At 44.1% G+C, this 27,592-nt stretch overlaps 3 protein-coding genes across 7 annotated transcripts in view; 1 reads left to right on the forward strand and 2 right to left on the reverse strand.

Moving 5' to 3' along the window:
- Positions 1-2,851: 2,851 nt before the first annotated feature.
- mrgbp (MRG/MORF4L binding protein) lies at positions 2,852-8,247 on the reverse strand. 2 transcript variants are annotated; one of them, XM_085260493.1, is made up of 6 exons: positions 8,028-8,247; positions 5,490-5,611; positions 5,319-5,400; positions 5,136-5,210; positions 3,999-4,284; positions 2,852-3,900 (listed from the first exon to the last, which is right to left on the reverse strand). In XM_085260493.1, exons 1-5 carry the CDS (start codon positions 8,167-8,169, stop codon positions 4,043-4,045), a joined length of 663 nt encoding a protein of 220 aa, XP_085116619.1. In that variant the 5' UTR covers positions 8,170-8,247; the 3' UTR covers positions 2,852-3,900; positions 3,999-4,042. The 2 variants fall into 2 exon arrangements, with proteins under 2 accessions (XP_085116619.1, XP_085116617.1); XM_085260491.1 differs by having other exon boundaries at positions 2,852-4,284.
- Positions 8,248-11,106: 2,859 nt separating this feature from the next.
- Positions 11,107-27,188, reverse strand: hm13 (histocompatibility (minor) 13). 4 transcript variants are annotated; one of them, XM_085259173.1, is made up of 12 exons: positions 26,765-26,999; positions 22,906-22,941; positions 18,394-18,492; positions 18,218-18,300; positions 18,034-18,122; positions 16,364-16,449; positions 15,546-15,671; positions 15,314-15,371; positions 15,078-15,198; positions 14,854-14,956; positions 13,700-13,785; positions 11,107-12,038 (listed from the first exon to the last, which is right to left on the reverse strand). In XM_085259173.1, the coding sequence occupies exons 1-12, from the start codon at positions 26,990-26,992 to the stop codon at positions 11,975-11,977; spliced, it is 1,179 nt and encodes a 392-aa protein (XP_085115299.1). In that variant the 5' UTR covers positions 26,993-26,999; the 3' UTR covers positions 11,107-11,974. The 4 variants fall into 4 exon arrangements, with proteins under 4 accessions (XP_085115299.1, XP_085115300.1, XP_085115301.1 ...); XM_085259175.1 differs by lacking the exon at positions 11,107-12,038 and adding an exon at positions 12,084-12,716; XM_085259174.1 differs by lacking the exon at positions 22,906-22,941 and having other exon boundaries at positions 26,765-27,188.
- Positions 27,063-27,592, forward strand: part of snx21 (sorting nexin family member 21) — a 38,190-nt gene continuing 37,660 nt past the window's right edge. The window contains exon 1 of the mRNA XM_085259170.1: positions 27,063-27,249. The gene's annotated coding sequence lies outside the window, so the exon portion shown is untranslated. The remainder of the gene's footprint in view (positions 27,250-27,592) is intronic.

Below are 27,592 nucleotides of genomic sequence, written 5' to 3' on the forward strand. Positions count from 1 at the left end.
TGCCCCCTCTGGTCCTCACCGGTCCTGCAGTAACTGTTACACTGCCCGGTGACGAGAACATGAGCAGGACCACAGACGGACGGCGGCTCAGTGCATTTACTCAAGTACTGCACTTGTTCTTTATTGAAGTATTTTTCATTTGGATATTTTGGATACATTAAATGTTTTATGTTTTGTATATGATGCATATGTGTCATCATCCGCAGCTGCAACATTAAAGTGATTTACACATTAATGAATTAAACATGACCTAGTGGACCACAGCATGCAGATTTTAATACCAAGACTTTTGCACTGTTACTGTCTGAAGTAAAGGACGCGTTTCCCTCTGGAGAAGACTTTTCTACCTTTTGAAGGTTGCCGGTTCGAGCCCCTGCTTGGACAGTTTCGGTCGTTGTGTCCTTGGGCGAGACACTTCACCCGTTGCCTACTGGTGGTGGTCAGAGGGCCCGGTGGCGCCAGTGTCCGGCAGCCTCACCTCTGTCAGTGCGCCCCAGGGTGGCTGTGGCTACAATGTAGCTTCATCACCAGTGTGTGAATGTGTGTGTGAATGTGTGTGTGAATGTGTGGATGACTGGATGTGTAAAAGTGCTTTGGGGTCCTTAGGGACTAGTAAAGCGCTATATAAATACAGGCCATTTCATGCAGAGGCACAGGCCTGCACACGAGCATCAAATCATACAATATCTTTGATCAAATATTCTAATATTAAACAGCAAACGTCTCATAAAAATCTAAAAATAAGTCCAGAAGTTTGTTTTGAATTTTCCCGTCATCTCATAACTCGCTCAGACTTATTTAGAGCAGAGGCATCAAACTCACTTTACTTCATGAGCTGCGTCTTCAGTGGCCCGGAGCAGCGAGCCCATCGTACCAGCTTCACTTACACGATCATTTCCATGTGCAGGTGCCCACAACACAAACACAACAGTCGCAGTAAGAGCCACAGGCCTGAGTTTGCTCCACTGATATCAGGATGGCAGACAAACATTGAACTGGCACTGATTTTGTACCTGAACATGTTTTACTGAGCAGCACAGCTGCTGACATCTGCAGGGGGAGGTCGCCCCCCTGTGTCTGCATGAGCACACTGCAGCTTAAACAGCCGAGGCTCTAACAGCAGCAGTAATGCTGACGTGTTTGTTGTTTCTGCAATTATCTTCAAATGTCGTACTTTCCTAACTTTCTATTGACGACAGTACAGGACAGAACAGAAACAGGTTTATGTCCAGTGTTGATGATGTCACAGCGTCTCACACAGAGGCTGTTTGTCATTAATAGTCTCAGTAAGACTTTCGCTGCTGCAGCAGAAAGAAGATGCAGAGGTCTTTTAATGACACGAATCAGTGGTGCACATTTAAAATAGACTTTAAGTGCTTTATCATTTTACTTTGGTAGGTTGAAGCTCCTTTGCCTTAAACTGCTGCCGAGCATCAGGCGTCGAGCTCGCGGCTGCTGCGGCGTCTCTGAAGCCCAGGATGTTTAGACAGCGACCTTCAGCTGGTCTGTGTTTTTGGATCACATCTTTCACACCTCATTCTGAACAACACTGCCGAGACTCTGTGGGGTTCAAACTGTGCTCTTCCAAACATTTGGTGCAAGTTTTAGCAGCAGGCCCTGGAGAACGAAACGGTGGCTTTGGATGTGATGAAGCACAGCGGACCAACCACACGAGCAGACGACACCACAAATCATCAGATTTTCACAAACAAGAAAAAGTTTACTTTCACCTGAGAAGAGGACTTCGGACCTTTGAGCAACCGTCCGTCCTCTGACCTCTCAAGTGAAAATGAAATATTCTAACACTGAGTTACTGGAGCTCTGCTTCTCATGAGCAGTAAAGAGGCTTAAATTATTTACTTATGATTAACATAGATGTCTCATTTTTAGGTGCACTATTAAGAACAGTGTTAGCCCTCAGCCTCCTGGCAGCTGCAGTTATGCTATTAATTTGAAAATCCTACGTCGTTTCGTTCTCCAGTTATCACATTCACAAACTCGCCGTCCACGCCACCCAGCGAGGCGATGACATGCCCCGTGAGCTTTTTACGGCTGAGGCGCAAAAATGACACGATTTAGAAGATTTGTATTAATTACAGACTTTTGTATAGAAAAGTGTCTGGACTTCTTTAAGTTGCTTGAAGACGTTTCACCTCTCATCTGAGAAGCTTCTTCAGTTCTAAGGTCAAATGGTGGAGAGTCCCAGATCCATCTGCATCTAAAGGTCAAAGGTCACTCTTTCGAGGATGCCAATGTTCACATTTTGGACAGAGAAGACAGATGGTTTGAAAGAGGAGTGAAAGAAGCATCTATGTCCACTGTGAGCGACCATCTTTGAACAGAGGCGGGGTTTACGACACCAACTCTCTGCCATCTATAATCCAGTTTTGAGATCCTCCCCAGACGCCTTAACGCCCACTCACATCCTGGGCCATCTGACCTCAGGAAATCGCATGATAAGGTGGGGCCAGGTTTCACAATGAGCTCACCCGAAACTCTGGCTGATTGTGACCCACGCCCAGTTTCCCACCTTGGCTCAGGCGATTAGAGGATCATCAGGGGGTCCTTTTGTCCCCTGTGGGGGGATACTCCCACTAGGTTTATATCTGGGACTCTCCACCATTTGACCTTAGAACTGAAGAAGCTTCTCAGATGAGAGGTGAAACGTCTTCAAGCAACTTAAAGAAGTCCAGACGCTTTTCTTTGCAAGCTCCTTAGACTACGATGACCTGGATGACTGAGAACCTTCACAGACATATCAGACTTTGTGGAGCTTTAATGTGAAGGCGAACAGTCTGGAAACTTCACATTAAAGGTCGACCGCTTTGTTGAAAACAAAACAAACTTGGAGTTAAAAGAGGGGCAGAAGTTTTAATGTTTAAACATTCAGCTCTTTACAAACATTTTTGCAGGAAAACGATGAATGACGGGAGACTCGGCTTCAGCTTTAATGACACAAACAGCTGTTTCACACATCAGCTCATCAGCAGCCATAAATTAACACCCCAAAAATACTTAAAGGGAACATTTGATTCTCGTGGCCTCAAAACAAGCCGACACTAAACTAAATACACAGAAGACGCATTTTCAAATGACACAAATGAAACAAAGATTAAAAAACATAACTGGAATCACTCGGAGCTGCTCGTGTCCTCACACAGAAACAAAAGTACAACATGCTGCCACGTCCAGTTCAGAGAGAAACACAATTATTGCAGTTTCAGATGATCAGAAACTAAAAACAGTCACTGCAGCAACAAACACGCAGCTCAGACAGCCAACATGCTGACCTCCTGTCACATTAAACCACTGCTCTAAGCAGATGATCATCAGAACATAAAACAGACTCAATTATTTGTATTTCACACGCTGTGAGAACATGGCGTGCACTCTGATCGCAGGTGCACGCTGGAATATTCACTTCTACTCTCGTTTCTACTGAAGCGAAAAGAGCGTAAAGGTTGGAAACCCGTCTCACCCGGGCTCCTTCACTCCTCTGTACAACCGAGAAAGTTTAAATGAAAATGGAGGAAAACTGGAACGTTCTTCCACTTCCTGCTTCACTACAAGGTGAAACGGCTTTAAAAAGGTAAAAGAAAAGGCAGGAAACAACAACAGGACATAACTGTAGCAGAGTTTACGACGATGTGCTCAATACTCCTGGATGGCTTCTTTGTAGCCTGACAGGCAAGACTCGGGGCAAACTCCAACCTTGGCATTAAAAACAATAAGACAACACACGCCGCTCACGCTGCGGTCGGGTCAGCTGTCTGCACGCTAAAAACACTCCAGAGGCGCTTCCAGACGTGTCGCTTCCTCCCACTGTAATCACACGATGAGATGAAAGCACAGGTGCCGGGTGACAAGCAGCCAATCAGAGAGCAGCCACAGAGGGGGCGACTGTAAGAGGACAGAGAGCACTTAGACGACCTCACTCCAGGATTACACGACACAAAGCTCGCAAGCTCGGCTTCTGCGACGGCAGCAGCAACATTCACCTCCTTCTCTCCACCGCGCTCCTCCGTCTCTGTCCGTCCCCCGCTCAGGTGCGCCTCCTCTTGGCTCCTCCCGGACTCGCCGGGTTGGAAGACGACAGGAGCTTCTCGGCCGCTCGACTCCTCTTCCTCTTCTCTGCCTCCTTCCCTCCACTACCGCTTCCGCCGCCTCCTCCCGTCGCCGCTGACGACAATCCTCCGTCACTTCCTCCCTTCTCCTTGTCTCGCTCTCTCTCCTTATCCCGAATGCTGCTTGTTCGCTCCGACATCTTCACAGAGGAGTTACTCCCTGAAGCAGAGAGACGGAGGATCATATTAAAACCTGGTGTGGTCTAAACTCTCCAGACTGCACAAACTTCACCTCGTCGCTTATATTCTTCTAAGACTGCTGGGACTTTAATCTCTCCTCATCTTTTCTGACTGATTTTATTAGATTTACACTTGGCTGGTGTCGGTGTCACTACTGGTAGCACGAGGCGACACCTGGAGCAGAACGTTTGCTGTGGATCCTCCAGGCCCGTATCTGCTCCTTTATCCAAGGAGGAAAAGGATGAGTGCAGCCAGAGCTACGACATGACCTCCAGCAGGACACTGGTGAGAATGTCTCTGATGTCTCTGACCAAACAATCAGAAACAGACATCACGAGGGTCGCCCGACGGCCAGACGTCCTCTAGTGGGCGCTGTGCTCTGACCAAAGTCTGACTTTACAAACTTCTGCAAGTGTTTTTCCTGGTTAAATAAAGGTTAATAATAATAAGTGTCACTATCATCTGCTCAGCGAGCAGAAGCAGCTGGAGGGTGTAAGGTGTGATGGAACGACTGGACTACAGAGCGGATCGACCAACTCTAGCAGCTCCCAATGAAACCTCCAAGCCTTACACATGGTTGACGCTCTGAGTCAGTTTAACCTTTTCAGACTTCACATGCTATCAAAATGTATCAAAATGCTCTCCGTGAGGAGAGGTCAGAAATATATGTTTGATTATATCAAGCTGTGCATTATTTGTTTAAACCCAGTGGATCACATGCACATGTGTCTGAAAGCGAGCAGCTAACTCTGAATTTAAGTGTAAAAGAACCGCTGAGGCGCCAGGACGCCCCAGCTGACTGCACCTTAAATGCGAGACACAGTCTGGTACCTTCTTCATGTGTAGCTGGAGGTTCTCTCTCCATCCTGAACTCCTCTTTGGACTCCTCCTCTGAGCCCAGCTTCCCTACAAACGCACAAATTAGCGTCCGTTTAGACAAAGAAACGATGTTAACTTTTTTGTACTGGTGTAAACAATTTAAAAAAGCTGCATTTCTGACGGCAGTTCCCTCACCTTCCTTCACCTCCTGGATGATGTCATCGGGCAGGGAGAAGCTCTTCTCGTTGTTTGGGAACGGCAGGATCTCCGACTCGTGCTGCGTCACAGAGAAATGACAGTCTCAGTGGTGATGACCGCGTTCAGCGCGGCATGTAACAAACACTCAGCATGTGTGTGCGTCCTCACCAGCGCCTGCATGTCGTACATCGTTCCCAGGTGGTCCCAGATGACGGAGGAGGAGACCTGCCGTCCAATGTTCTGACTGAACTTGTCTCTGATGCAGATCATGTGGAAGTGACGGTTCACGCCTGCAGACAGAGACACACAGCATGCACTGCATCATGGTCACTGTTTTTTCCCAGGAAACACATTAACGCATCAGCTCTTTTGCCTTCCTGCAGTCTGACGGAGCCACCTACAGGCCAGCTAAGCCAGATCAGTACATTTATTGGACCATAACTTTTCATATTAGCTGTATTTTATAGAGGAACCCAAATCCTTTATAATCCTCCTCCCTCAGTTAGAGGGACTTAGCTTCTCTACTTTATACACCTTTCTTCTTTTTTGTAGAGTTTTCTTTCTTGAAAATACTGAGTCACTCTGTTTACACATAAATCCAAAATTGGATTTTTAAATGACTTCTTTGAACTTTTTTACTCTTACAAAACTGCAGGAGCAAAAATAAAAATAAAAAAAATTGGAAAAATATGAAGTGAAACTGTAACTGTACTGGAATTTAAACAGCTCTTTTCCACATTTACTGAGCACTCAAAGCATGTTCAACTGCACACTGCATTCAACCATTCACACAGCGAGGAACCAGGCTGGACGTACAAGAAAAGTGGTGTAGTTTACCAAACACCTGGACTTTATTTTACCCGGAAATAGAATAGAATTCAACTTTATTGTCATTGCACATGTCACAAGTACAAGGCAACTAAATGCAGTTTGCATCCATCCAGAATAAGGCTGCCACGATTACGTCGACTATCAAAATCGTCGACGACTGATTTAATAGTCGACGCGTCGTTTGAAGCTTTGTAAGATCCTGAGAGACGCAGGAATAAGTAGCAGAATTTAAGAGTGTAATAACGGACTGAAACAGAAGATGGCAGCACTGCATGTACAAGGATGCCAGCTGCCGTTAAACCCCGAAGAAGAAGAAGCTGTGTCCCAGAATTCATAGCGCAGCCCAGCTCAGTTTCCAACAATGGCGGCAGCTAGTTAGTTTGAATATTACTTATTATTCTTTCTGGGTCACAAAATAAACGTTTAACATATTTTCAGGCGAGAATGTAGCTGTGTAAACCTCAAATATCTGCTCAGTTTATCAAGACAACATATATTTTCGGAGACGTCTGTTACCCACTAGCTCGATAGCTAGCCGGGGGCTAGGCTCACTAGAGCCGTGAGAACACCGGACTCCCAGCACATCGTTTTCAAACCCACCGCAATCTTTCCTACTCAGGTTAAACATACATAAGTCACTTAGATAACTTACAAATGTTATTGTTTGGCTTTTTTAGTATTTTATTTGTTCCTGAGTAAATCTGTTATAGTTATAGTTTTTACACAGCTGAATAAACGTCAAGCAGACAGCTGATTATCAGAAGTGTGAGATGCTCCAGAATATACTCCGGTGTCCTGTTATATTTTAGATAGCAAGGAGTTTATTAAACTTCACCGAAACAATCTGCAAATTTCATTAAAATTTAATAAACTATCATCTTGTCTTTATTTTTAGTTAGCACAGACCTTAAACACTTCAAGCTGTAAGCTAATGATAGTTATATAAGAGCAGATGCTGCTGGTGCAATAAGCTGCACGTTTTACATCCAATGGATGATGATCTGATTAGTCGACTAATCGCAAAAATAATCGGTGACTAGTCGACTATCAAAATAATCGTTTGTGGCAGCCCTAATCCAGAAGGCAATATTATAGCTCTATTACAAAAATGGGTTACAATGTACACGGTATGAAGGTATTTTATGCATAAATAAATAAATTCAAAATGCATAAATGCAAAAACAATATTAGAAAAGTTAAAAGCAACAGTGGTGGGCCCTTAAAAGAAGTCAAGTAAATTGAGTTGGACTGTAACAGCAGTAAGACTCCAAAGTAACATAAGGATCAAGACCTGTTCCAACAAAGAGGAACTCAAATACTGATGAGATCAACACTAACACACGACGTCATTAAAGGAAACAAAGGCAGCAGTTGGTTAAATCTGATTGTGGTGTTGATGAGCACTGTTAGGTTTGGTCAAAGGTATCGGTGTAATATGAGTTAGGTTAGGCTTCCTTAATACTGGCCATGGGTTGGATGCAGTGAAGTAAACAAACAAAGAGCAGTAAACCTCAGAGTCCGCACAGCTCAGCTGATCTCACGATTTTTATTCAACTTATCTCGAAGTCAGCGTGTAATTCCCTCTTTGGGTTCTCTGTCCTGCCAAACACAATTAACAATCGTTTTCCTCCTTAGAATCAGTTTCACTCTTGACCTGCTAACCTAAGTGTCTCACCTGCAAGGCGAAATCTCTGGTTTTTAACTTTTTAAATAAGCATCCTCCATTAAACACCTGTTATTGCAATAAACTGAAATTAACGGTTTCCTAGTGTTTACATATTGATTCAGAGGCTCCTGAAAGCAGTCCAAGTTAAACTGGTTTAACTAGAGGAGATGCTCCAGCTAGCCGCATGCTAACGTTAGCTCTGGTCTTACCGACTGGTTTATGTCCGATCATCGCGTGGAACAGGCACACCTCCACCTCGTGGCTCCACACCACCGAGTCCTCTCCGGGAGCCAACGCCGAATCCGGCGGCTTCTCGTCGGTCTGGTTCAGCGTCACATCAGCTTCTCCCATTATTAAGGCAAAACCTAAAACTGGCCAGAAGCAAACGACCGTGCACCGTTAGCATCGGCAACCGGAAACGTAGTAAGACTTCCGGGTATCGGATTTCAAGATAAAACGACAAAAAATAGCCAGAGTGAAAAAAAAATTAAAACCGAATTTTGAGGTAAATTCATTTATTTGTTTTTAACAAATTCCAATATTAATCCTACACTTACAGTTTCAGTGACCGTCAAAGTTAAATGATAAACGGTCCGTTAAAACGCCACATAAAGATGGCTCTAGAATTTTCTCTTACAAGTGGCATGTGTTTGGCACAGAGACACCTCAGAAAAGTGAAGTTTGTTCCCCAAATCTAGTAAATAATTCAATAAAACTAAGTAAAAGTGTCTAGGGACCTAAAAGACATTAAAACTGCTTTCGTTTGAGGAAGTCGCAAAGAAAGCGACTGGACTTAAGTTTCTTTCCAAGCCAGACACTTTACTGTTTTAATTTTACTAGAGCATCAGAGATAGGATTATTTGTATTTTTTGGCATCAACATTCAAATTTATGTTAAACAATTTTATTTTCCATGATATTTCCATATTTTTAAAGCCTCAAAAGACAAATTTAAAACCAATTTATCAGTGAGTTTACCATTGTCAGACATCAGATTTAAATCAAATTACAAGCCTCAAATATATTATCTCCCCAAATTAGGAGTTCCTCAGAGATCTATTGTAGCTACTCCGTGGTTCTCAAAACAAGACAATGTAGTTTAGTATATGTATAAATGCCCAAACAAATGAACTTTGTCGTGATAATAAAAAAAATGCACTTTTTCAGGTGCTATTTTGCCAAGTAATTAAATTGTTAAGCACCAAATCTCTAAAGGTGAACATACAAGCAGTGGATGAGGAGTCATAGAAGCAGCCAGACTCAAAGGTTATGCTTCTCTATGCGGTGATCAAAACACCAAAAGTTTTATTGCAAATAAAACGGATACAGTTGGCGCCGTAAAACGGCCGCCACCACAAATACAACCAGAGAGGAAGAAAAAAAACAATTTCAGGTACATTATATTTAAAATTAAGTGGCTACTGAACTTCACTGAGCTGAATAAGAGCATTTTGTTTTTACATTGATACAAAACTGTGCATCTCTTAATAAAGCATCCATAACAATCAATAACATTGAGAGTATTAACGTGAGGCTGATTATGTCCAGTTAGGCAGGGTTTTTCCAAGCATCCGAAAACTTTGTAATTATCTGCAACTGCATATGATTTTATTTAAAAACAAGTTAGGACCGTTTTCCGTTTAAACCTTTACTTTGAAACTCTGAATTACATTAAATTGCAGTTGTACTTGCATTAGGTTAAGCTCACTGGCTTATCCCGTGGAAACAGTTGTAGGATATGTTGACATTATGGGAAATGCAGTTTCAAGCAGCAGATTTTGGAAATGAACCTGTAACACAGGCCAACAGTCACCATGTCTCCGATTCTGCTGAATTCTTTTTGGCTATTTTTCTGAGTTTGATCCTAGTTTGAGGATGCTTTTGTAAAACACCCTGTGACACTTTGCCTCCTGGGCTCATTCTCACTGCTTATCAAACGAAGAAGCCACGGAGCTCCTCCCATTGCACCTTTTCACCAATAAGGTGTGAGAATGATGCCTCTTGCTGGGCAGTGAAGGCAGTTCAGTCTGCCGCCTCCTCCTTTTGCTCTTCTTCTCTCACAGGCCAGAACTTTAAGACTGAAAACCAAGAATCCAGTTTTTATTTATCCACACAGGAAAAAGTTCACCTGTGCAGCTGATTAAATTCCAGACACACTCCAACTGAAAGGGACAGCAAGGAGCGAAATTGAGGGAAAATATTTTGTACCTTTAGTTTCTAACTACTTTTTGTCATCATTATTTATTTATTACGAGTGGCTGCACTGCAGTATTCACACCTGGAGCTATAACTAATTATTCTCACTAAAGAACCACAGTTGGAGTTCAAGTCGCCCCCTCGTTTTCAACAAAGAAATCCAAACTGTGCTTTTGGTTTCTAAACATTTTCCACAAAACCACACTGGCATTTTTCTGTCACCACAAAAAGTGTATCTGTTACACGTCTGAGCAATAAAGCTCCAGAACCTTCATAAGAGACTGTAAATAAAAGATGGACAGCCACTGTGGCATCAGTGAGGGCAGGTCTGACGTGCTCACTGGCCACAGACGGGTCAAACCTGCTGTTTCACATTTAAACTAAGCTAGTGACCGACGCCGTAGACCAATGATTGCTAACGTGTGGGCTGCAGCGATAACAGCAACTCAGTTTTACTCAAGTATGTAAGTTAAATATTTATATAAATTTATATCCATTCATCCTCTTCTGCTTATTGTCAGGTTCACAGGCAGGTTGGAGTCTATCCCAGCTACCATTGGGCGAGAGGTGGTGGTTGGATTGTTATTACTGAGCTAAATTTGCTGCTCTTGTATTCAGTTGTGTCCCAGTGGCAGCTGGTCACACATTGGCCTCAACGCTTTATAGCAAACAACCTGCGTTGTGTTTTTTGAAGAAAAAACAAAACAAAAACTAAATTAATACTTTCTCTTGAATTTCAGAGGGAAGCTTTTAAGACTGGATGAGCCTCGTGGGACTTTGTTGCAGCTCTCTTGACTTTGGGGAAGAGCCATAAACTATTCATCTAACTAATCCAACACATTATACAACTGGAACTCTTTCATCTTTTATAGACGTGTCTACGATATTAGCTCTCATCTGTGCACCAATTCACCTCCAATTTCCTAATTCCAAAACAAACCAACTACTTGATCCTCATCAGGAACAGGAACCATATTTTAGGTTAAAAACCTATAATACTCGGACTGTTTCTACTTCCTTTCTCAGCCTCAGCTGTACGGCCCTACGACCTACAGCTGCAGGGTTTAACTTGAAGCCACGTTAGCACCACAGGTCTGATTGGAAAGCAGATTTATTCTCTGGCAAACAGCTGGACAGACAGGGAGAACTCACATGTACAGTCAGCATGGAGACAAGTGGATGTAAACACAATACAGCTTTAACAAATGACAACATAACTGTATACCTAAAAAACTGAACCTGTTAGCCGGGGTTTCCCCTCTTAAAATTCTGGCCTATTATAAGAAACAAATACAGATAAAACCAGTAGAAGAAGCTGATGCTGACGGAGCAGACGGCAGTGTGAGCAGCGCCTGGTGAGCGGAGACACCCGGAAACAAAGAACCACATCTGGAGAGTTCCCACGCCTCCAGACTTTTTTACAGGATCAGATTCTGGGGATCATCACAATCGTCAGCGGTTCTTTGTTTGAGGGTTTCAGAAAAAAAAAAAAGTAACAAACAAGAAAGAAAATGGCAGCAGCGCTCGTTTTTCCGTCCGACTCGTCCACGCTCGGGGCCGTGTAAAGGCTAAAACAAGCGCTCCTTCTCGTTTCTCTGCCTATCTGAGCGGCGAGCTGCAAACACATGATGAGATCCGATTGGACAGGTGTTCCCTGACACGCCACTTCGTGGTCCTGTGTGAGAGGATTCGTGGTAGGCACCGGGTCCCAAAACGACTTTTAATAATTACAAACATCATCGTTGGCAGCGCGACGGCAGTCGTAACCACGGGCAACAGTCGGCGGCCGCTCCCGTGGTTATCAGAGACAAACGCGTTGGCAACATGAGCCCCGTTTCCCCTGGCTGACAAGCTGGAGAGACTGGAGGGGGCGGGGCTTCAGTGAAATGTGGTGGCAGCAGGCTGATGATGAAAAGTGTTTGAAGGAGGAGGGAGGGCAGGGGGTGGGGGCGACATGGATATTATTGGTCCTTCTTCTCTGATTCTGTCGCTTCCTCTTTAGTCTCCTCAGATGACTCCTCATACCTGAAGAAGAGAAGAAGGACGATGTTAGTGTGTTTCACGAATATGAATCCAATGCTGCAGTTCCTCTAATGGCCTCTGGAGGCTCAAACACCCCGATTCAAACAGTTTGGATTCTCGCCAATCTCCACCTTAAAACAACTGAAAGGTGAGCGATCGCTTTTCTAATAACTCACCCATTTGGATTTTCTCGAGGCCTAAAGTTACGGGTGCAGCTGCTTTGCAGCGTTTGTAAAGATCGGTGGAACAAACAGTATCATCGTGTTTCATTTCTCGGTTAATTAGCAGCGACCTGTGTCTGTGCACTGCACCTGTCTGCTTTACCAGTGCTAATCAAGCTAACAACACCCCACCTTTGGATCAGCTGAATTTTTCCTCCTTCATGATTTTATTAATGCTATAAAAGGTGAATCTGATGGAGCGATGGTTTCATGTAAGCAGGTTAATGGGCTCATTAATGGGCTTTTTACCTGCCCAGGTGAGACAAAGAAGGGGACAGTAAAGATAGAGGGGCGGGGCTTCTACATCGAGGTGGGTTGTAATCTGCGGTGGCGCGGGGAGGAGCCTGTCGCCACAGAGACTGCATCCATGGAGCTAGCCAGGCTTGCGGGAGAGCCGCTGACGGTTGGAAAGGAAGTAAGTCTGGGAGAGGTGGGAAGAACTTCCTCTGAAGACTCATAGCTAACCACGGGGGGGGGGGGGGGGGGGGGGGGGGGGGAGACACGGGGAGCAGAGGAAGGAAATGGAGACACAGAGGAGATAAAAGAAAAATACAGAGAAAGAAAAAGGAGATGATAAAAGTAGTGAGAAAGAAAGGAGGCAACGACAGAGTGTGGTAAATCATCTTAAACTCTAAAGGTCTAAGTTACTATAGAGCTCTACTGCCGTGACAAACGAGGAGGACGGAGGATAAAGACCGACCGGAAAGGTGGAAGAAGAGAGGTGGGAAAAAATGTAAGAGAAAGTACAAAACAGACATGGGAGCAGGGAGTGAAATGATGAGGTCGATGAGCAGGAGACCCTCAGTCTGCTGACAGAAGCACCTGAACATACAAAGGAGCCGTCATAGACTCTGCATTTAACATGGAAACTGCTGCTCGGAGAACCTCGGCGGTTCCTGCAGCGCAGACTAAACTCCAGACTGAGAGATCCTTTAAAAACTGAGGAGGTGCTCCTGTTTTTAAAACTCTATCATTAAATCAGGCCCCGAGGTTTCAGTCTCTCCTCCTGTACTGGAGTGTCTGTGCTGAAGTCAAGGTCCAAATCTTATTTATTCTTAAATGAAACAAAGAAATGTGGTTTAGCAGACGTGCACTTTGGTGCATTTAATAACAGAAATGCTTCAGTGTCATTGGTTGATAGATCACACTTTTAAATTTTACATTATACCCGAAGAAAAAAAGAAAAGAAAGAAATCTGTCCAATCACAGAGCTTCATTCTGGAATAAACAGCCAATAGGGTTTCAGCCCGCCAGGCATGAGATTCTGAACCTTTAATCCACTAAACAAAGAATCCTCATGAGTCTAATTTCAGTAATTACAAATAAATCTTTCAGCTCGTTAATTTTAGTGCAAACGTATGTTCAGACTTCAGAAACATGTTTTCCTGCTAAAACAAGCTCGGCCCTGCTGCCTCACCGTGGTTGGTCACCGTGGTTACTCACCTGAACATCTCTGTGAGCTCTCCTTTGAACAGCGCTATGATGACGGGGAAGCCGACGCAGGCGGGCACCAGGTACAGCAGGGCGGGCTGGACACACAGATTTAACAGCTTTTAACGTCCTCAATCATTAAAACTGAGACGGGCAACATCATCGGGTCTTTTTTAAGTAAATGATAACTGTAAATCCTAAATACAGCAGCACAGCATTTAATGGTGTCTTTCCCTTGTTTGGATGTTGGTCTGTAAATAAATAAACTGCACAACAACAAACAGCCGTGAGCGACGAGTAAATCCTTAAAGCTTTATTGGCTGCGGCTTCTTAAACACACCGTGTGCAAATTTAATACCTACAGCAGATTTTCCAGAAAATTAAAACTTCAGACTTTTCACTTAATAAGCTGCTCACAAAATCAGACTTCATGTTTGTCCCAGTTTTAATAAAGCCAACGTTTAGTCCGCTTCCAGGAAACAGACTCCACGTTAGACAAAGGACGGACGCTGAAGTTAAAGGTCCCGACCAGTGAGAACACAGAGTCACTGCAGCCATTTCATCAACCTCATGTTCTTGGCAACCAATTATCAGTTGTTTAAATAAGAGGAAAAAAAGAGAGCAGATTAGCTGACTGTAACTCTGGTCGGTATGACAGGATGTGGTTTTCATCGGCTTCACATGGGGAGCTTCAGGGTCCCAGAGGTGGTTTAAACTGGAAATTCGAAGCTTTACTGCACTGATGATAAAAGGAATAACGCAGGAACACAAAGGTCCCAACCCTTAAATCGGAGCCTCTCTCCTATTCAAAGCTCTCTGGAAATCTCCCCGACAACATTCAGCCTGGCTCAAGAGCAGTTCTGGACATTGAGTAGACTAAAGTCTGTATTCTGCTTGAATAAATTAGACTGAAAGGAACAACAGCAAACAGAACGCAGGAAGAACTCTGGGATACACAACAAATCGAATTTTAATCTCGATCACGATTTAGACTAAATTATCAAACGATGCGGCGTTTGCTAACGTGAATCGTCCAACATGAACTCAAATGCCCGTAACTGCGAGTCCTCAAAATGAGCTGATGCAACTGGCTGCAAAGAGGCTGTTTTGAGAAGAGACTGAACAAAACAAAGTTGAGAAGAGTGATTGCGCTTTAAGCCTCGTACCTGTGCATGTTTGAAGGTGTGCATGACAAAGATGGTGAGGCCCAGTCCAAAGATGTAGGCCAGGAAGCTGGAGTAGAAATACGTCCTGCTGTTTTTATTCAAGCTGCAGGTAGAAGACGGTTTCACATGAAAGGGAATAAAGAACATTCATCTTGTTTAAATCCCACAAATGAGAGAAAACAAAGGAAACGAGGCAGCTGAGAGGAAAGAGGACCGAGTGTTACCTGACATCGAAGCGCAGCAGCAGAGCGATGAAGATACCCGGGATGACAATGTCTCCCAGTCCCAGCATGGCAAAGTTACTGGCCTCCAGACCTTTCTCCAACAAGTCCTGTGGAAACACCACTGCAGTGGAGCAAAGACGGGTGGGGGAGATCACAGCAGGACAGGAGGTCAGCTGGGTGAAGTCTATGAAGAGCAGGAGCTAAAACTGACTGACACGGTCATACACAGCACTTACATTTGATTGGTGCTTCAAATGACTTGGCAACAGTCACCATGACGTTGGTCCCAAACACCTGGAGACACACAGAATAAGGATGATGTACAGCTGTGTTCATGCTGGGTCATTGTTGGAACATCTGGATTGTGTCAAAGTGCTGAAACTGAACATCTGGACATGACAGAGCTGAGCTCGAATCTTCTGGAACGTTTCCGTACGACTACCTGAGCTGGACACGTGATCTACTCACCCAGAAGACGTCGTAGATGAACAGCCCCCCCAGCAGGATACAGCCGGTGCTGACGTTGTTCAGGTGGAGCAGCTCCACTCCGTTCAGGGCAAACGCCAGCCCGAACAGGTTATTGGCTATCCAGTGCTGTGATGTCACAATACACACGCACACGTGAGCACAAAATGACGCATCTGAGCGGCTGAGACGAACACATTTACACAAATCCTTTTGTTTTTGAATCCTTTATACAGATGTTGACCAGATGTTCTTTAGTCTCAGCTAAATAAACGAGTTTGGATTCAGAGGTTTTATCCTCATTATTCTTTAAATAATAATTAGAAGCCAAAAGTGAAGCTGACAGCAGGCTTCGATTGCATTACAGATTTCAGCTCTATGTCACAGCGTGGAACATCATTTCTGATGGAAATAATTAGAGCTTACATTTTATACCATCTGTCGGAAAAACAGGAAACATTTTAAAATCTGTCGATTTTCTTTGTTTCACACCAGAAGGAATCAAACATAAGCACTAAAAGCTATTTACTCAGTAAATAACTAATTTGGCATCTTGATGAAAAAACAATAATAACGTGCTTCACTGTTTTTACTGCTTTTATGTAAAAGAGTAAACTGAAAAATTCAAGAACAACAAAAACAAGATTTTAACACCATGAACATTAAATATCACTTTGATTATAAACTTGCACATGTTTGTGGATTAACCATTACTGTCATTTAGGGCTTCATAAATAATTCATTACCCCACAGATCTAAGCTCAGCCATGTCGGAGCTCACAGCTATGCTCAGCTCTGTGTGCTGCACGTGTCACTTTTACCTTTTTGAGCAGGTACCAGACTCCCACCACGCTGCTGATGAGCAGACACACCAGGTTCTTGGTGTCAAACTCATAATTGACTATTTCTGTAGAGACATGGAGAGACGCAGGTCAGACATGAATGTGAAAGACGTCAGGAGACCTAAATCGGGTTCAAAAGGCCGTTCAATAAACCACATTTATACAGAGATGCTTACAGCTCTGACAGATTCAACCTAATAAACTTTAACTGAGGCTGTTTGTCGCTTCCTCAGTAAACACGATTCAACGAGAAGATTTACTCTAAAACTTTACTCGTGCAGATGAACCTGTACAGCAACATTATCGTCCTGACAAAGAGAAACAACATTCACTGTTCTAAGGTTTTATACATCAAGACATAATAAACAGATCATGTGTTTCTTTACTGCTTCAAAGGGACCTCAGAGGGTAAGTGGCAGCCAGGCGCTGATAGTTAAATGCACTTCATTAAGTGATCATCAGCAACAAAGTCCATCATTCTAAAATTAAAAAATACTGACGGCTGCTAGTGCCATCTGTCAGCCTCCTCCTAACTCAGGGATGGGGAACTGCAGGCCTCGAGGGCCGGCGTCCTGCAGGTTTTAGACGTGTCAGCTGATGTAAATGGCTAAATGACCTCCTCAACATGTCCTGAAGTTCACCAGAGGCCTGGTAATGAACTGGTCATTTGATTCAGGTGTGCTGACCTGGGGTGATCTCTAAAACCTGCAGGACACCGGCCCTCGAGGCCTGCAGTTCGACAGCCCGTCCTAAATTCACCTTTGGTATCATTTTGAAACCTACGTACAGAGATTTTCAGACCTCTGAGGTCACTGAGATTCTAACTCATTCGAGATTAGTAGCTGCACCTTTGGTATGAATTTGAAAATACTGCGTTGCCTCGTTCCTGAGTTATCGCATTCAAACTCGGGTCGTCACCTCGGCCCATCCACCCGTAAAAATACCCTTTTACAGGCGAGGAGGGCAACAATTATTCATCTGAAAACTTTCCATGTCAGACTCTACAGGCCCCAGTTAGCATGTTAAAGGTTAAAGTTCATGACAGCACAGTTAGAAAAAGAAAGCACAGCTTAGGTTAGGGAAGCTTCATCTGAAGGAACGATGACATAATCCACAGCAGCACACACATCTCACACCAACCGGCAGCACAGCAGCGATTTAATCATCGAGCCGAGCGTGAGGTCCTCTCTATACCAAAGTATTCTGGGGTCAAGCGTGAGGTCGTCTGTCTCATAGCTAATGCTTGAGCTAACATTTGGTCCAGAGGAGGATCCAAGCACAGCAGCAAATCTCCAACAGAATAAGAAAAGAATCACCGTGCAGCAGCGACCCAGTCAAAGTCCAGACCCGAGTCTGAATGAAACTCTGCAGCAGGACTTCAGAGAGCCACGCATTCACGAAACCCCACAAACCAAAGACTGGACTAAAATTCCTTCAAAGCGATATGCAAAACAATTCACTTCCTCTGGCATCTTTGCCGTGCAATACTTTAAGAATTAAATCGGAGCAATAAACAGTTTGAACACGTTTTGGGTTTTTTGTGTGAAACAAAAACATTTGCCTGCTCTTTTTAGGAATCTGGGTCTTTTAAACTGTATTTTTAAACGGTGTTTGTTCCCGTCGTTGGTGGAACGGGCAGCAGGTCTCACCTTCTTTGGACTCTCCGGAGCCCTGAGTGAAGAGCAGCTGGTACTGTTTGTTTGGGAAAGATGCTGGGAAGACTCTGGACATCAGAGGACTGAGAGACAGAACCAAGAACAGAGTCGAGTCACCTCCAACATCAGTTAAACCAAAGCGATTCACTCGCACACACATTCACGTTCTCTGACGTACCTCATAGTGTGAGACAGAGCCAGGACGCCCAGGACGAAGAAGTAGACCGACAGCAGCAGGTTGATGTACTCTTGAGAGAATACCTGCGTCACAGCACACGTCCAGCATCAGAAACAAGCCTCATCTGACGAAATGCACCGTCGCAGCTCTCCCCGAGGTAAGAGACGCCGACTTACCTTGAAGAAGAGGTAGAGCCCAAATAGAGTGCAGCTGGCGATGATGGGGAACCTCGCTGCGTCCCGACTGGTGATGGTCTCGGGCATGTCGGCTGCATTCTGGGAGAAACGGAGCGGAGACAGAAATATGAGCAGGTAAGGTGAAGGTTCACCAGAAGACAGGGATGTGCACACCAATCCAAACACCAGGTGAGACCACACCAAGCTAAAGCTTCCCATCACAAATTTAACCTGAAAGAAGATGAACTAGTCTCCAGACAGAAACCAGTGAAGTTTTAAATGAAGATCATCAATTTTAAATTAGGGTTATATGGACCACAGTTTATGTGTTGTAATGTAACTGTTACTGTCAACGTTTAACGCCTAAACTAACCCAAATACCGGGATTAACCCTGAGGCCGTGTGAGGCCCTGTGAGGCCCTGTGAGGCCCTGTGAGGCCCTGTGAGGCTCTGTGAGGCCCTGTGAGGCTCTGTGAGGCCCTGTGAGGCTCTGTGAGGCCCTGTGAGGCCCTGTGAGGCTCTGTGAGGCCCTGTGAGGCTCTGTGAGGCCCTGTGAGGCTCTGTGCCAACACTGCAATAAGCAGTTGCTTCACTCTGCAACCACAAACTAATCTGAGGCGCCGCCTGCTGCTCGTGAAATGAGGCAACACAGGCACCACAAACCTGCCTGCACAGCTGTCATGCTGGGGGTCAAATACTCAGTTTTGCTTAGAAAGCCTGAAGTAACTGCAGCTGTAATCAGAGCTGAGCCAATCTCTAAATACTAGAATAACGTGCTGCGGTGCGTCCTCCTCTGTGGAGGTGACAGTGGAGCATCGCTGAAGAAAGAAAGGAGAAACTGTCCAACAAGTGCTCACCGGGACTGATGGCAGGCACACGGGCACAAATCAGGTAAATATTAAATATTAGTGTGTTTTTCACGTCATGCTACAAACTGATACGAGTTTAACCTTCAGTGACAGCCTGAGTTAGACCCACAGACGAACACTGAACACTATGCCTCTGTGATAAAATCTGATTCTTATCGAGGCGTCGCTCGTGTGGATATTCATCATTTAGCAACAAAGCTTCTGAAAGCTGGGACTTCCTGGTGGTATAAAAGGCTTTGGAGGATACAGCCATCACACCAGCGTGGGTTTGAGCGCTGCAATAATTACACAATGGCAGAAATGTGCGTTTCCACAGACATGCCAGAGGGCACCTCCCTGTCTCTACCGAGGCCTGTCCTCCTCCCGATCAGGCCGTCCTTCCACACTCGGGTCGGATCACAGAAAAGAAGAGCTACTGTAGACTGACAGAAGCCCTGAGAGAGAAGCCTGAGAGTCACCTCCATCTATATTCTCCTCCATCTACTCACCCGAGACAGAAACTGGGACAGAGGAGGATGTAGAGGGATAAGGAGAGGAATCCTACACAAACCAATGCTTTATAATCCAAAGCTCAAGTTTACAGTAAATGCAGGATTAATATTACAAACATTTTCTAAATGGTAACATCCTGTCTTTCCTGAAACTAAAGATGTTTTTAAAGCAACATGAGCTTCTATAGAAACCAGTAAATCTGCAGGTGACTGAGTTACTAGGGGTGCAACGATACACAAAATTCACGGTTCGGTTCGGTTCGATACTTTGGTGTCACGGTTCGATATTTTTTCGATACAAAAAAATGTTCATGCCTTTTTAATTTGTCATTTATTAAAATTATAAATATATATTTTAACTCAAAAGTACAGTTTTTAAATTTAACCCTAACCCTTGTGCGTGTTTTTTATTTTGACAGCGAATGCGCACCTGCGGACCACTTATGTGCAGCCCTGGTTATTTAGCTCATCATATTGCAGCCACAGAAATTCTTTTGTCCATGAAACCATAAAGCTGCACTTTCTTTTTGCCTTATAGTCTGATTTGTCATAACTTCTCCGTTTTGTGGTAAGCTTTTCTTTGGCTGTCACTTCTTCACCCTGACCTGTCTTATTTGGCTCAGCAGAACTAAAATATATATCTGTCTGTGAAGGTTCTCAGTCATCCAGGTCATCGTAGTCAAATATAAATCCTGCTGCTTTTACACACGCACTCACATAAGCTCAGCGATTCTCTGCGCGATCAACCTCTCACATGTTTAAGCTGCGGGAGATTTCACTTGTCATGTTTGCATAGTAAGCTAACGATTAATAAGACGATGTCAGAGGAATTGGTGCACAAATTATCATCACTCACAGATCAGTGCTGTCATTGCAAAGTGGAAGCAAAAAAACAAGCCAATTCAAATGCGACTTCAATATGTCACATATTGACAGTGGCTCACCGATGCCAATGACATAATTACCCAGCTACATTTCCGGAAGAATGCAAAAGCATTGACATATATTTTTCCTTCCTACAATAGCCCGACGGGCAGGGAAGAGATAGATTTTGGTAGCCCGACTGAAAAAAATCGCTAGCTCCAGGACGTCGGGCTAGCGATATTGCGAGCCCTGTATCTGATTGAGGAATCACTCATCTTTGGAAAAGAGAGTTTATTACAGAGAAATGTCTCTTTCCAAAATAAAAGCTATACTATCCGCTTCTTCTGGGCTATATTCTCAGCAGCATATTAAACAGCTGTCTAAATGACTCGGCTAAAGTTAGTAGCATGCTTGCTTTTTTTTTGGTCTGCTTCCACTTGTCTTTGCACTAGGATGATGTCGGCGTAAATGTGCAGTCATATTCGTTGTGTTCCCACTAGTGCTTTCAGGTTAATCTCGTTGAAATGACCTTAACGCCACAAGACGGCAAATCTCCGTTAACAAGCTACCGCCGATCGCCCCGTGCATGGGGCTAGACAGCCAACACGTTAACGAGCTAACTGCGCTAACACACTAGTTCACACCAATGTAATTGAGCATTGCGTGGCACATCCAACATACTGTTTTACTTTAGTCCATGACTCGCTTACCTTCAGGGTCATACGTCACATGAAAACCAAAATAATTCCAAACGCCAGATCTGAATGAGAGTGGGGGAGGTCCATGTTGTAAGGAGAGCTTAACTTCTGTCTCGCTAGCTTGCCCTGCGCTCTTCCTTCTGACGATGCTGTCTGTGTTGAGCGCTCAGTGAATCTGCGTTCGACTACTCCGCCTAGGCTGCACTGTCGACCCTAGGCGGAGTAGTCGAACGCAGATTCACTGAGCGCTCAACACAGACAGCATCGTCAGAAGGAAAGTTGATAAAATAAATTACAAATTTTGTATTGTTCGATACATATGCGTACCGAACCGAAAGCACTGTATCGAACGGTTCAATATCGATACGAATATCGTTGCACCCCTATGAGTTACATGTACCACAAACACACAGCTGTTAGCAAACAGGCTGAAGTAACACCGTGTTAGTGCGAGTTAGACGCTGCTAAGATCTACATGAGGACGAGGTTAGTCGCAGGAACCTTCCTGCACAGTTAATATATTCTAAAAATAAACCTCAGTACTGTGAGGTTGTACGTTTTATGTACCAGTGTTTGGGCTCCACTGAGTCCAGTCATTTTTACTCCCTTTCAGAAGTATTTTCTACTTTAAGCCGTTATTCTATTTGCAGGCTGTGTTTGTGGTTTTGGCTTCTTTAACGAGTCCTCTGTGCATGAAACTGGTTCCTGGCATTGCTGTAGGACTTCCTGCCAACATCCCCCCCAGTCTGTGTTATGTGCTGCTTTGAATTTGTTTTTGTTAAAGTCTGGCTTACAATTTGCATGAACCTGAACCAGACTAAGTGATCAGTGCAGTCGGGACACAGGTGAAGCTTCAGTGGAACTTTGCATGTAATCCAGACGCCGCGGTCTGTGTGCGACTGCCGAACCAAAGAGGCCGTTTAAAGTAATCAAGTTCACGTAGCGTTATCAATTCCTTACGTCACCCATGAAATGCCGTGCTGATGGTTTGAGGACAGTTTAATGCGGCCATCAAAATGCACATTACTCTGTTAAATTTCGTATTTTCTTTCACTCAACCTTCATATTTAGACACGTCATTTCCCCCATTCTGATAAATTCCTTTCTGCACAAATTTTCCTGAAGTAGTTTTAGACAATTTCCTGGGAAATCCTGCAGCAGAATCTTGAACCTGTTTCAAAAACGTGTTTATACTTTTGGCACCGCGTTTCATTTTCTCTAACGCCTACAGAGCGTGTGAGCAGCTAGCTGTACCCACTAAGACACAATAAAGTTGAATATATCAGGCAGGAATAAGCTGGGATTATCAGCCACAGCAGATGATCTTTTTTTAACTTATCAGTGCAGAAAAACAGAAATCTAAATCTGATTGGTTCTTGACCCTCCTCTTCTCCATTGCAGGCGTTCCTTTTATTTCACATGTCTGTTTGCTTTTGGACAGCACACACACTGAAACAAGCGTGAGCTGATGAGCAGTTTGTTGTTCCGGCTCCACCCAACACCTCTGCGTTCATGCAATCCCTGCTGTGTCAGTGCTGGAAACCAACAGTGTCTGGGTGTATTGGTGCACACAGCGGCTCTCATACTCACTCTGAACCCAGAATCGTAATCATTTTCTCCGAGCTCCTACAGATAGACAGACAAACAGAATGGGTGGACAGACAGATGTGCACACAGACAGACAGGGAGAGAGAGGATCAGATCGGCAATCAGGAGCAGGGCTGGAAGCAGGGCCCAAAATTAAAGCAAGCAAACAGGTGTCCAATGCAGGAAACAGATCATCATTGCTGGAATTACACAGGGCAACAGCTTCAGTGAATAAAAGCTTTGATGTATCTGAACTCATATTCATATTATAGGATGGCTGACAGAGGAGAAACAGCGAGAAAGAGGAAGAACGGAGGAAGAGAGGAAGGATGCCATGGACGCCGATTTTAAACTGAACATCACCCGAGGCTCAGGCAGAGACTTTCTGTCAGATTTACCAACGCCAGCACAAAACCGCGTTTAAACCCCCCCACACATCTTTGCTACAGAGGTACGACCCGAGTCGTCACCCAGAGGGTTTACAGCCCAGATCCAGGTATTTCTCATCTCCAGTGTTGCTATCCCAATGTCACAGGGCAGAGCGTGTAATGCTGAGGAGAAGGAAACACTGAGGAGCCACAGAAAGAGCCATACAAGTCACAGATGTATTAAAATGAGACAAGTATCCCCGTACAGTGAGCAGAGCGCTGTGTGGAGGGTTATAGTCAAACTTCTGCAGAGTTCACACATCATCAAGAAAACCTCCATTGGTAAGTGCGCACACACAGAGCTCTGCAACATCACAAATCCCTGTCATGTGTTTTGCAATAACTGTTAAAGGCTCCATCCCATAACATGGTGAAATATTTGAATTAATTATTCAATACTGTATTTCAATTTTCTAGGATCATTTAATGCCATATACAGATAGCATTGTATCTCTGTAATGCTTTAATAAACAACACATTTGAATGAAGTCAACACAGTCAGGCTGATTTTCATACCTTGTTTTTTCCGTTTCCAACTAAATGTGAACAAAGACCCAGTTTGTAGATTTAAATTATTTTGTGAAGAACTATAAAATATTTAAATTCTCAGCATTACTGAAAATTCTCCCAATGAGGTGCTTTATTTACGCAGTAATTACAAATTACAATCAAAACAAAGCCTATAATGTTAAAAACCCACATATTTCAAACTATTTTCCATCTTCCTCACAACGGTGGGAAGAAACTGAGCATATGGAGAATTAGCAAACTGACAATTTCACAGTAGTATGTATAAATGTAGGGTTGGGGTCAAAATGACCCACTGGAAAATTAATCCACAACTAAAAATAGTCCCCCGAAAGAAGACTGCCTGCTGTTTTCAACATCTAACCAGCTGACGTTTTAATGGTTACTTTGTTCTTTAAATTTCCAAACTGAACATAAAATTAAATATTTAGTTTTGAAATTTCATGTCAAATTATCATTTCAACTTTGTAATGATAAATGTATTTTACTAACTTAAACATATATTTTATCTCTAAACATTTAATACTTTTCTCTCTTTATCATTATTATCACTCCTGCTATTTTCTTAATATAACTGCACACTTTCTATTTGCTCATGTAAAGCTGAGGAGCCAAAGAATGTCATTATGGGTAAACGTGGCTACACGGTTTATCTGCACATGACAATAAAACTTGACACTCTCATACTTGCTGTGTAATAGTTTCATGTAAGAAAAGACAGAAACTGCGTCCTTTCGAAAAATTATTTCCATTCTGTGAACATTGTGGTCTCAATCCATCTCATTCCCACCGAGTACGATCCTGTTTTGTGAAACACCTGCCTCAGGCCACCGAGCCCATTCTCTCCTTCCTCGCGAGATTTCATTCGCTTCCTGTTTTTGCAAATGTGTTAAGCAGCCGCTGATATTAAAGAGACCAAAGGAACACCCGTGGTTATGATTTCAGTCTAGTTACTGCTGTTTACGTCTCATTTCAATTAATGTCGCAATTCCCCCTGCGTGACACGTCCGCCTCGGTTTGTGGATGCGTTACATGCGAGTGACAGGATCCGCTGTGACTCAGTGAGATAAAACAGAGTCTACGTTAACTACAACCATCAGTGAAGGCAAACGTCAAAAACCAAAGAAACGAGCGACAGAAAATGAGAAACATGACAGACAGCAGCGTGAAGCGTTCAGTCTGAAGTCATTTCTGAGAGACAGGTGAAGCTTTCTGGCATTACAATAACTGAGCAGCTCATGTCAAACTGAAATTCATCAAAAGTGGTTTTAGTCTTGTGCTGTAACCAGGGGAAAGGTACATTTGTCCCTAATGTGACAAGAATCCATCTAGTTTCTGTTTTGTCTTTAGCCAATTAAAACATCTTGAGGGGAACTGAATATTTCTCTCTGCTCGGAAACCCATTTTTATGCCTTCTGTATACAAACAGAAGAAAACAACATCTAAAGTCATTCTCTTCTGTCTCATTGTCATGTGTAAATCTGAAAATTTAAATACCTATAGTGCCAAAAACATTGGGCGGGTGTGCCACTGCAGAGCACTGATGCACTCTGCTTACTGTTGTTCAGCATCTAAGTACTCTTTTAAAGAATCCCCACAAGAGCGTCATCAAAACTTTTTTCTGGAAAAATCAGAAACAGGTGTGTCCCAGAGCACACGGAAAACACCTGACAGCTCCGGCCTACATGCTGTCAAAGTTTAATCTAGTCTTAAAGTTTCTGAATGTGTCTGATCTCTCGACGCTTCTCACGGTTGCAGATCAGGTTCTGGGTCAAACTGATATTGCTCCTTCACTTGGACCGTCACACAGATATCACCCACTCTGAGAATTCAGTCTAGACATTACTCTGTTTCATGACCCGACTTTTCCCTCTTAAATCCGAACTTTGTGCATCAGAGCATGGGGAATTTTCCCCGTTTCACCAGATCCTACACTTGCTGCAGGACAGGTAGTTTTAACATGCATCCCCAGACAGTGCGCCCATAAAGGCAGAGCACCGTTAGAGCAGGGTGTGTCTCTGCTGGTGATACCTGAAACAGCAGCCGGTTTCATTTCACAGCTGTTATTAGCAGCTTCCGTTATGCAGATTAACGTGATTTTCTGCCAGCTGTGTTGCGTCCTCAGTCACTAATAAAAACCTCCATCACCTCCACCCGGCCGTTCAAAGGATGTGGGAGGTTTTTTCTACTTTAAGCTAACTGCGCATGTCTGCAAAAACCCCAAAACGAGAACAAACAGAAACAGTACACGTCTCTCTCCATCACCTGGTGATGCGTTCACGACCACGAGGCTAGCTTGGCGTTTTCTGACAGTCGGTTTAACCTCGTATTCATGTCACGACTCCGTTCAGCACAGTCTGTTTTCGGCTCACTGTACAACTGTTACTACAACTTTAAGTTACTACTCCCCACCCGGATGGCAGCGGTCCCTGTTACTCAGCCAGGTAAAAGTCCGTTAGGAAAAATGTAAATAAACATCTGTGCACACATCCTTTCATCACACGCCAAACAAGCACAAGTTGAGAAAAAAAAAAACAGTTTAAACAGACACACACCAGAGGACCCGACACCCACTACGCAGCGTTATGAGTGCAACAAGTGCAGATAACGACTTTAAAAGCCTAATTAGCATCTGGAAATAACCGGTAAAATCAAACAGCTGGATCTTTAAACCTTCACTCGGAGTCTGGACGCGTATTTCCCAACTTTATCGATAATTTCAGCACATCATTCTTCAATTAACTCTATCGCGACTCCCACTTCTGTATTTGTTTTGGAAAAATATTATTTTTAGCGTCCTGGTGAGCCGCTAGTTAGCCAGCCGTTAGCTGTAGCAGCTAGCCGCTGAAGGCTAACGAGAAGCGGGCTGAAGTCAAACCCAAACGCCGGGGTCCACTAACAGTTACCTTGGATTTTGAGCAGGTGACGGACCGCAGGGCTCCGAAGAAGATGGGCAGGAGCGCCATGAAGACCAGGCTGCCGTACGCCAGAGCCGTGCCCTCCGGGGTGGCCACGAATTTGGCCGTGGCGTTGAGCGCCTCGGTCCCGTTGGAGTCCGTGGCGTTCAGGGCGTCCAGGACGGCCGATGCGGCGGCCTCCGAAGCAGAGGCCGGGATTTGCTCAGCCTCAGACATTGTTCTTCACACACAGAGAGGCTTCGGGGTCTGTTGAGGCTGTGGCGTTAACTGACAGGCGGATAGAAGTGGAAGCTGAAGCGGGGAGTCTGTCATTCATCTACCGCTGTGCTGCTGGAGTCCTGATAAGGCCACGTTTCCTAAAGCAGTGAGCGGAGAGCAGGCAGGAAGAGGAGGGCTCAACCCGCTGCTGTTTCCGGGGACACTGACAAGGCGTGCACGGCAAAAGAGGAGGTACCACGGGAGTAAAAAAGCAGGTAGTCACCATCTCTTTGTTCTGCTTTCAAAGCTATCAGACTCATATTATCTATGTATACATAGATAATATATGCATATTCTGAGAAGCCACTAGATACAAACAGCAAGAAAACATAAATGAATACATTGCACACAAATAGCAGGCTATCTATATTAATGCAACTGAATTGTAAAACAACGACAACAACCCCCCAAAAAAGTTTTCAAAAAGCGCGAGCAATGGGATTTTTTTTACAGTAATAATGAAAGTTTGTGATGCATGAAGTGTGTTGTGCTTGCAGAATGACGACACGCACAAGCACCAGATGCTTATTTTTACTGTTCCCTCATTCACAAAGAGTC

The sequence above is a fragment of the Mchenga conophoros genome, linkage group LG20 (genome assembly GCF_057382185.1).
Source record: "Mchenga conophoros isolate Kocher_MC1m ecotype Shallow Benthic linkage group LG20, M_conophoros_male_GT1.1, whole genome shotgun sequence".
In the NCBI taxonomy this organism is placed as follows: domain Eukaryota; kingdom Metazoa; phylum Chordata; class Actinopteri; order Cichliformes; family Cichlidae; genus Mchenga; species Mchenga conophoros.

Bases quoted from the DNA above. Each gene is read 5' to 3' on its own strand.
- mrgbp (XM_085260493.1), bottom strand. From the start codon at position 8,169: ATGGGAGAAGCTGATGTGACGCTGAACCAGACCGACGAGAAGCCGCCG. The intron at 5,401-5,489 runs GTGAGGACGCAC...TCTGTGACGCAG, and splicing joins TGTACGACATGCAGGCGCTG to CACGAGTCGGAGATCCTGCC. The intron at 5,211-5,318 runs GTGAGGGAACTG...GTGCGTTTGTAG, and splicing joins CATCCAGGAGGTGAAGGAAG to GGAAGCTGGGCTCAGAGGAG.
- hm13 (XM_085259175.1), bottom strand. From the start codon at position 26,992: ATGTCTGAGGCTGAGCAAATCCCGGCCTCTGCTTCGGAGGCCGCCGCA. The intron at 18,301-18,393 runs GTAAGTCGGCGT...GCTGTGACGCAG, and splicing joins GGCTCTACCTCTTCTTCAAG to GTATTCTCTCAAGAGTACAT. The intron at 16,450-18,033 runs GTGAGACCTGCT...ATGTCTCTACAG, and splicing joins CTCCGGAGAGTCCAAAGAAG to AAATAGTCAATTATGAGTTT.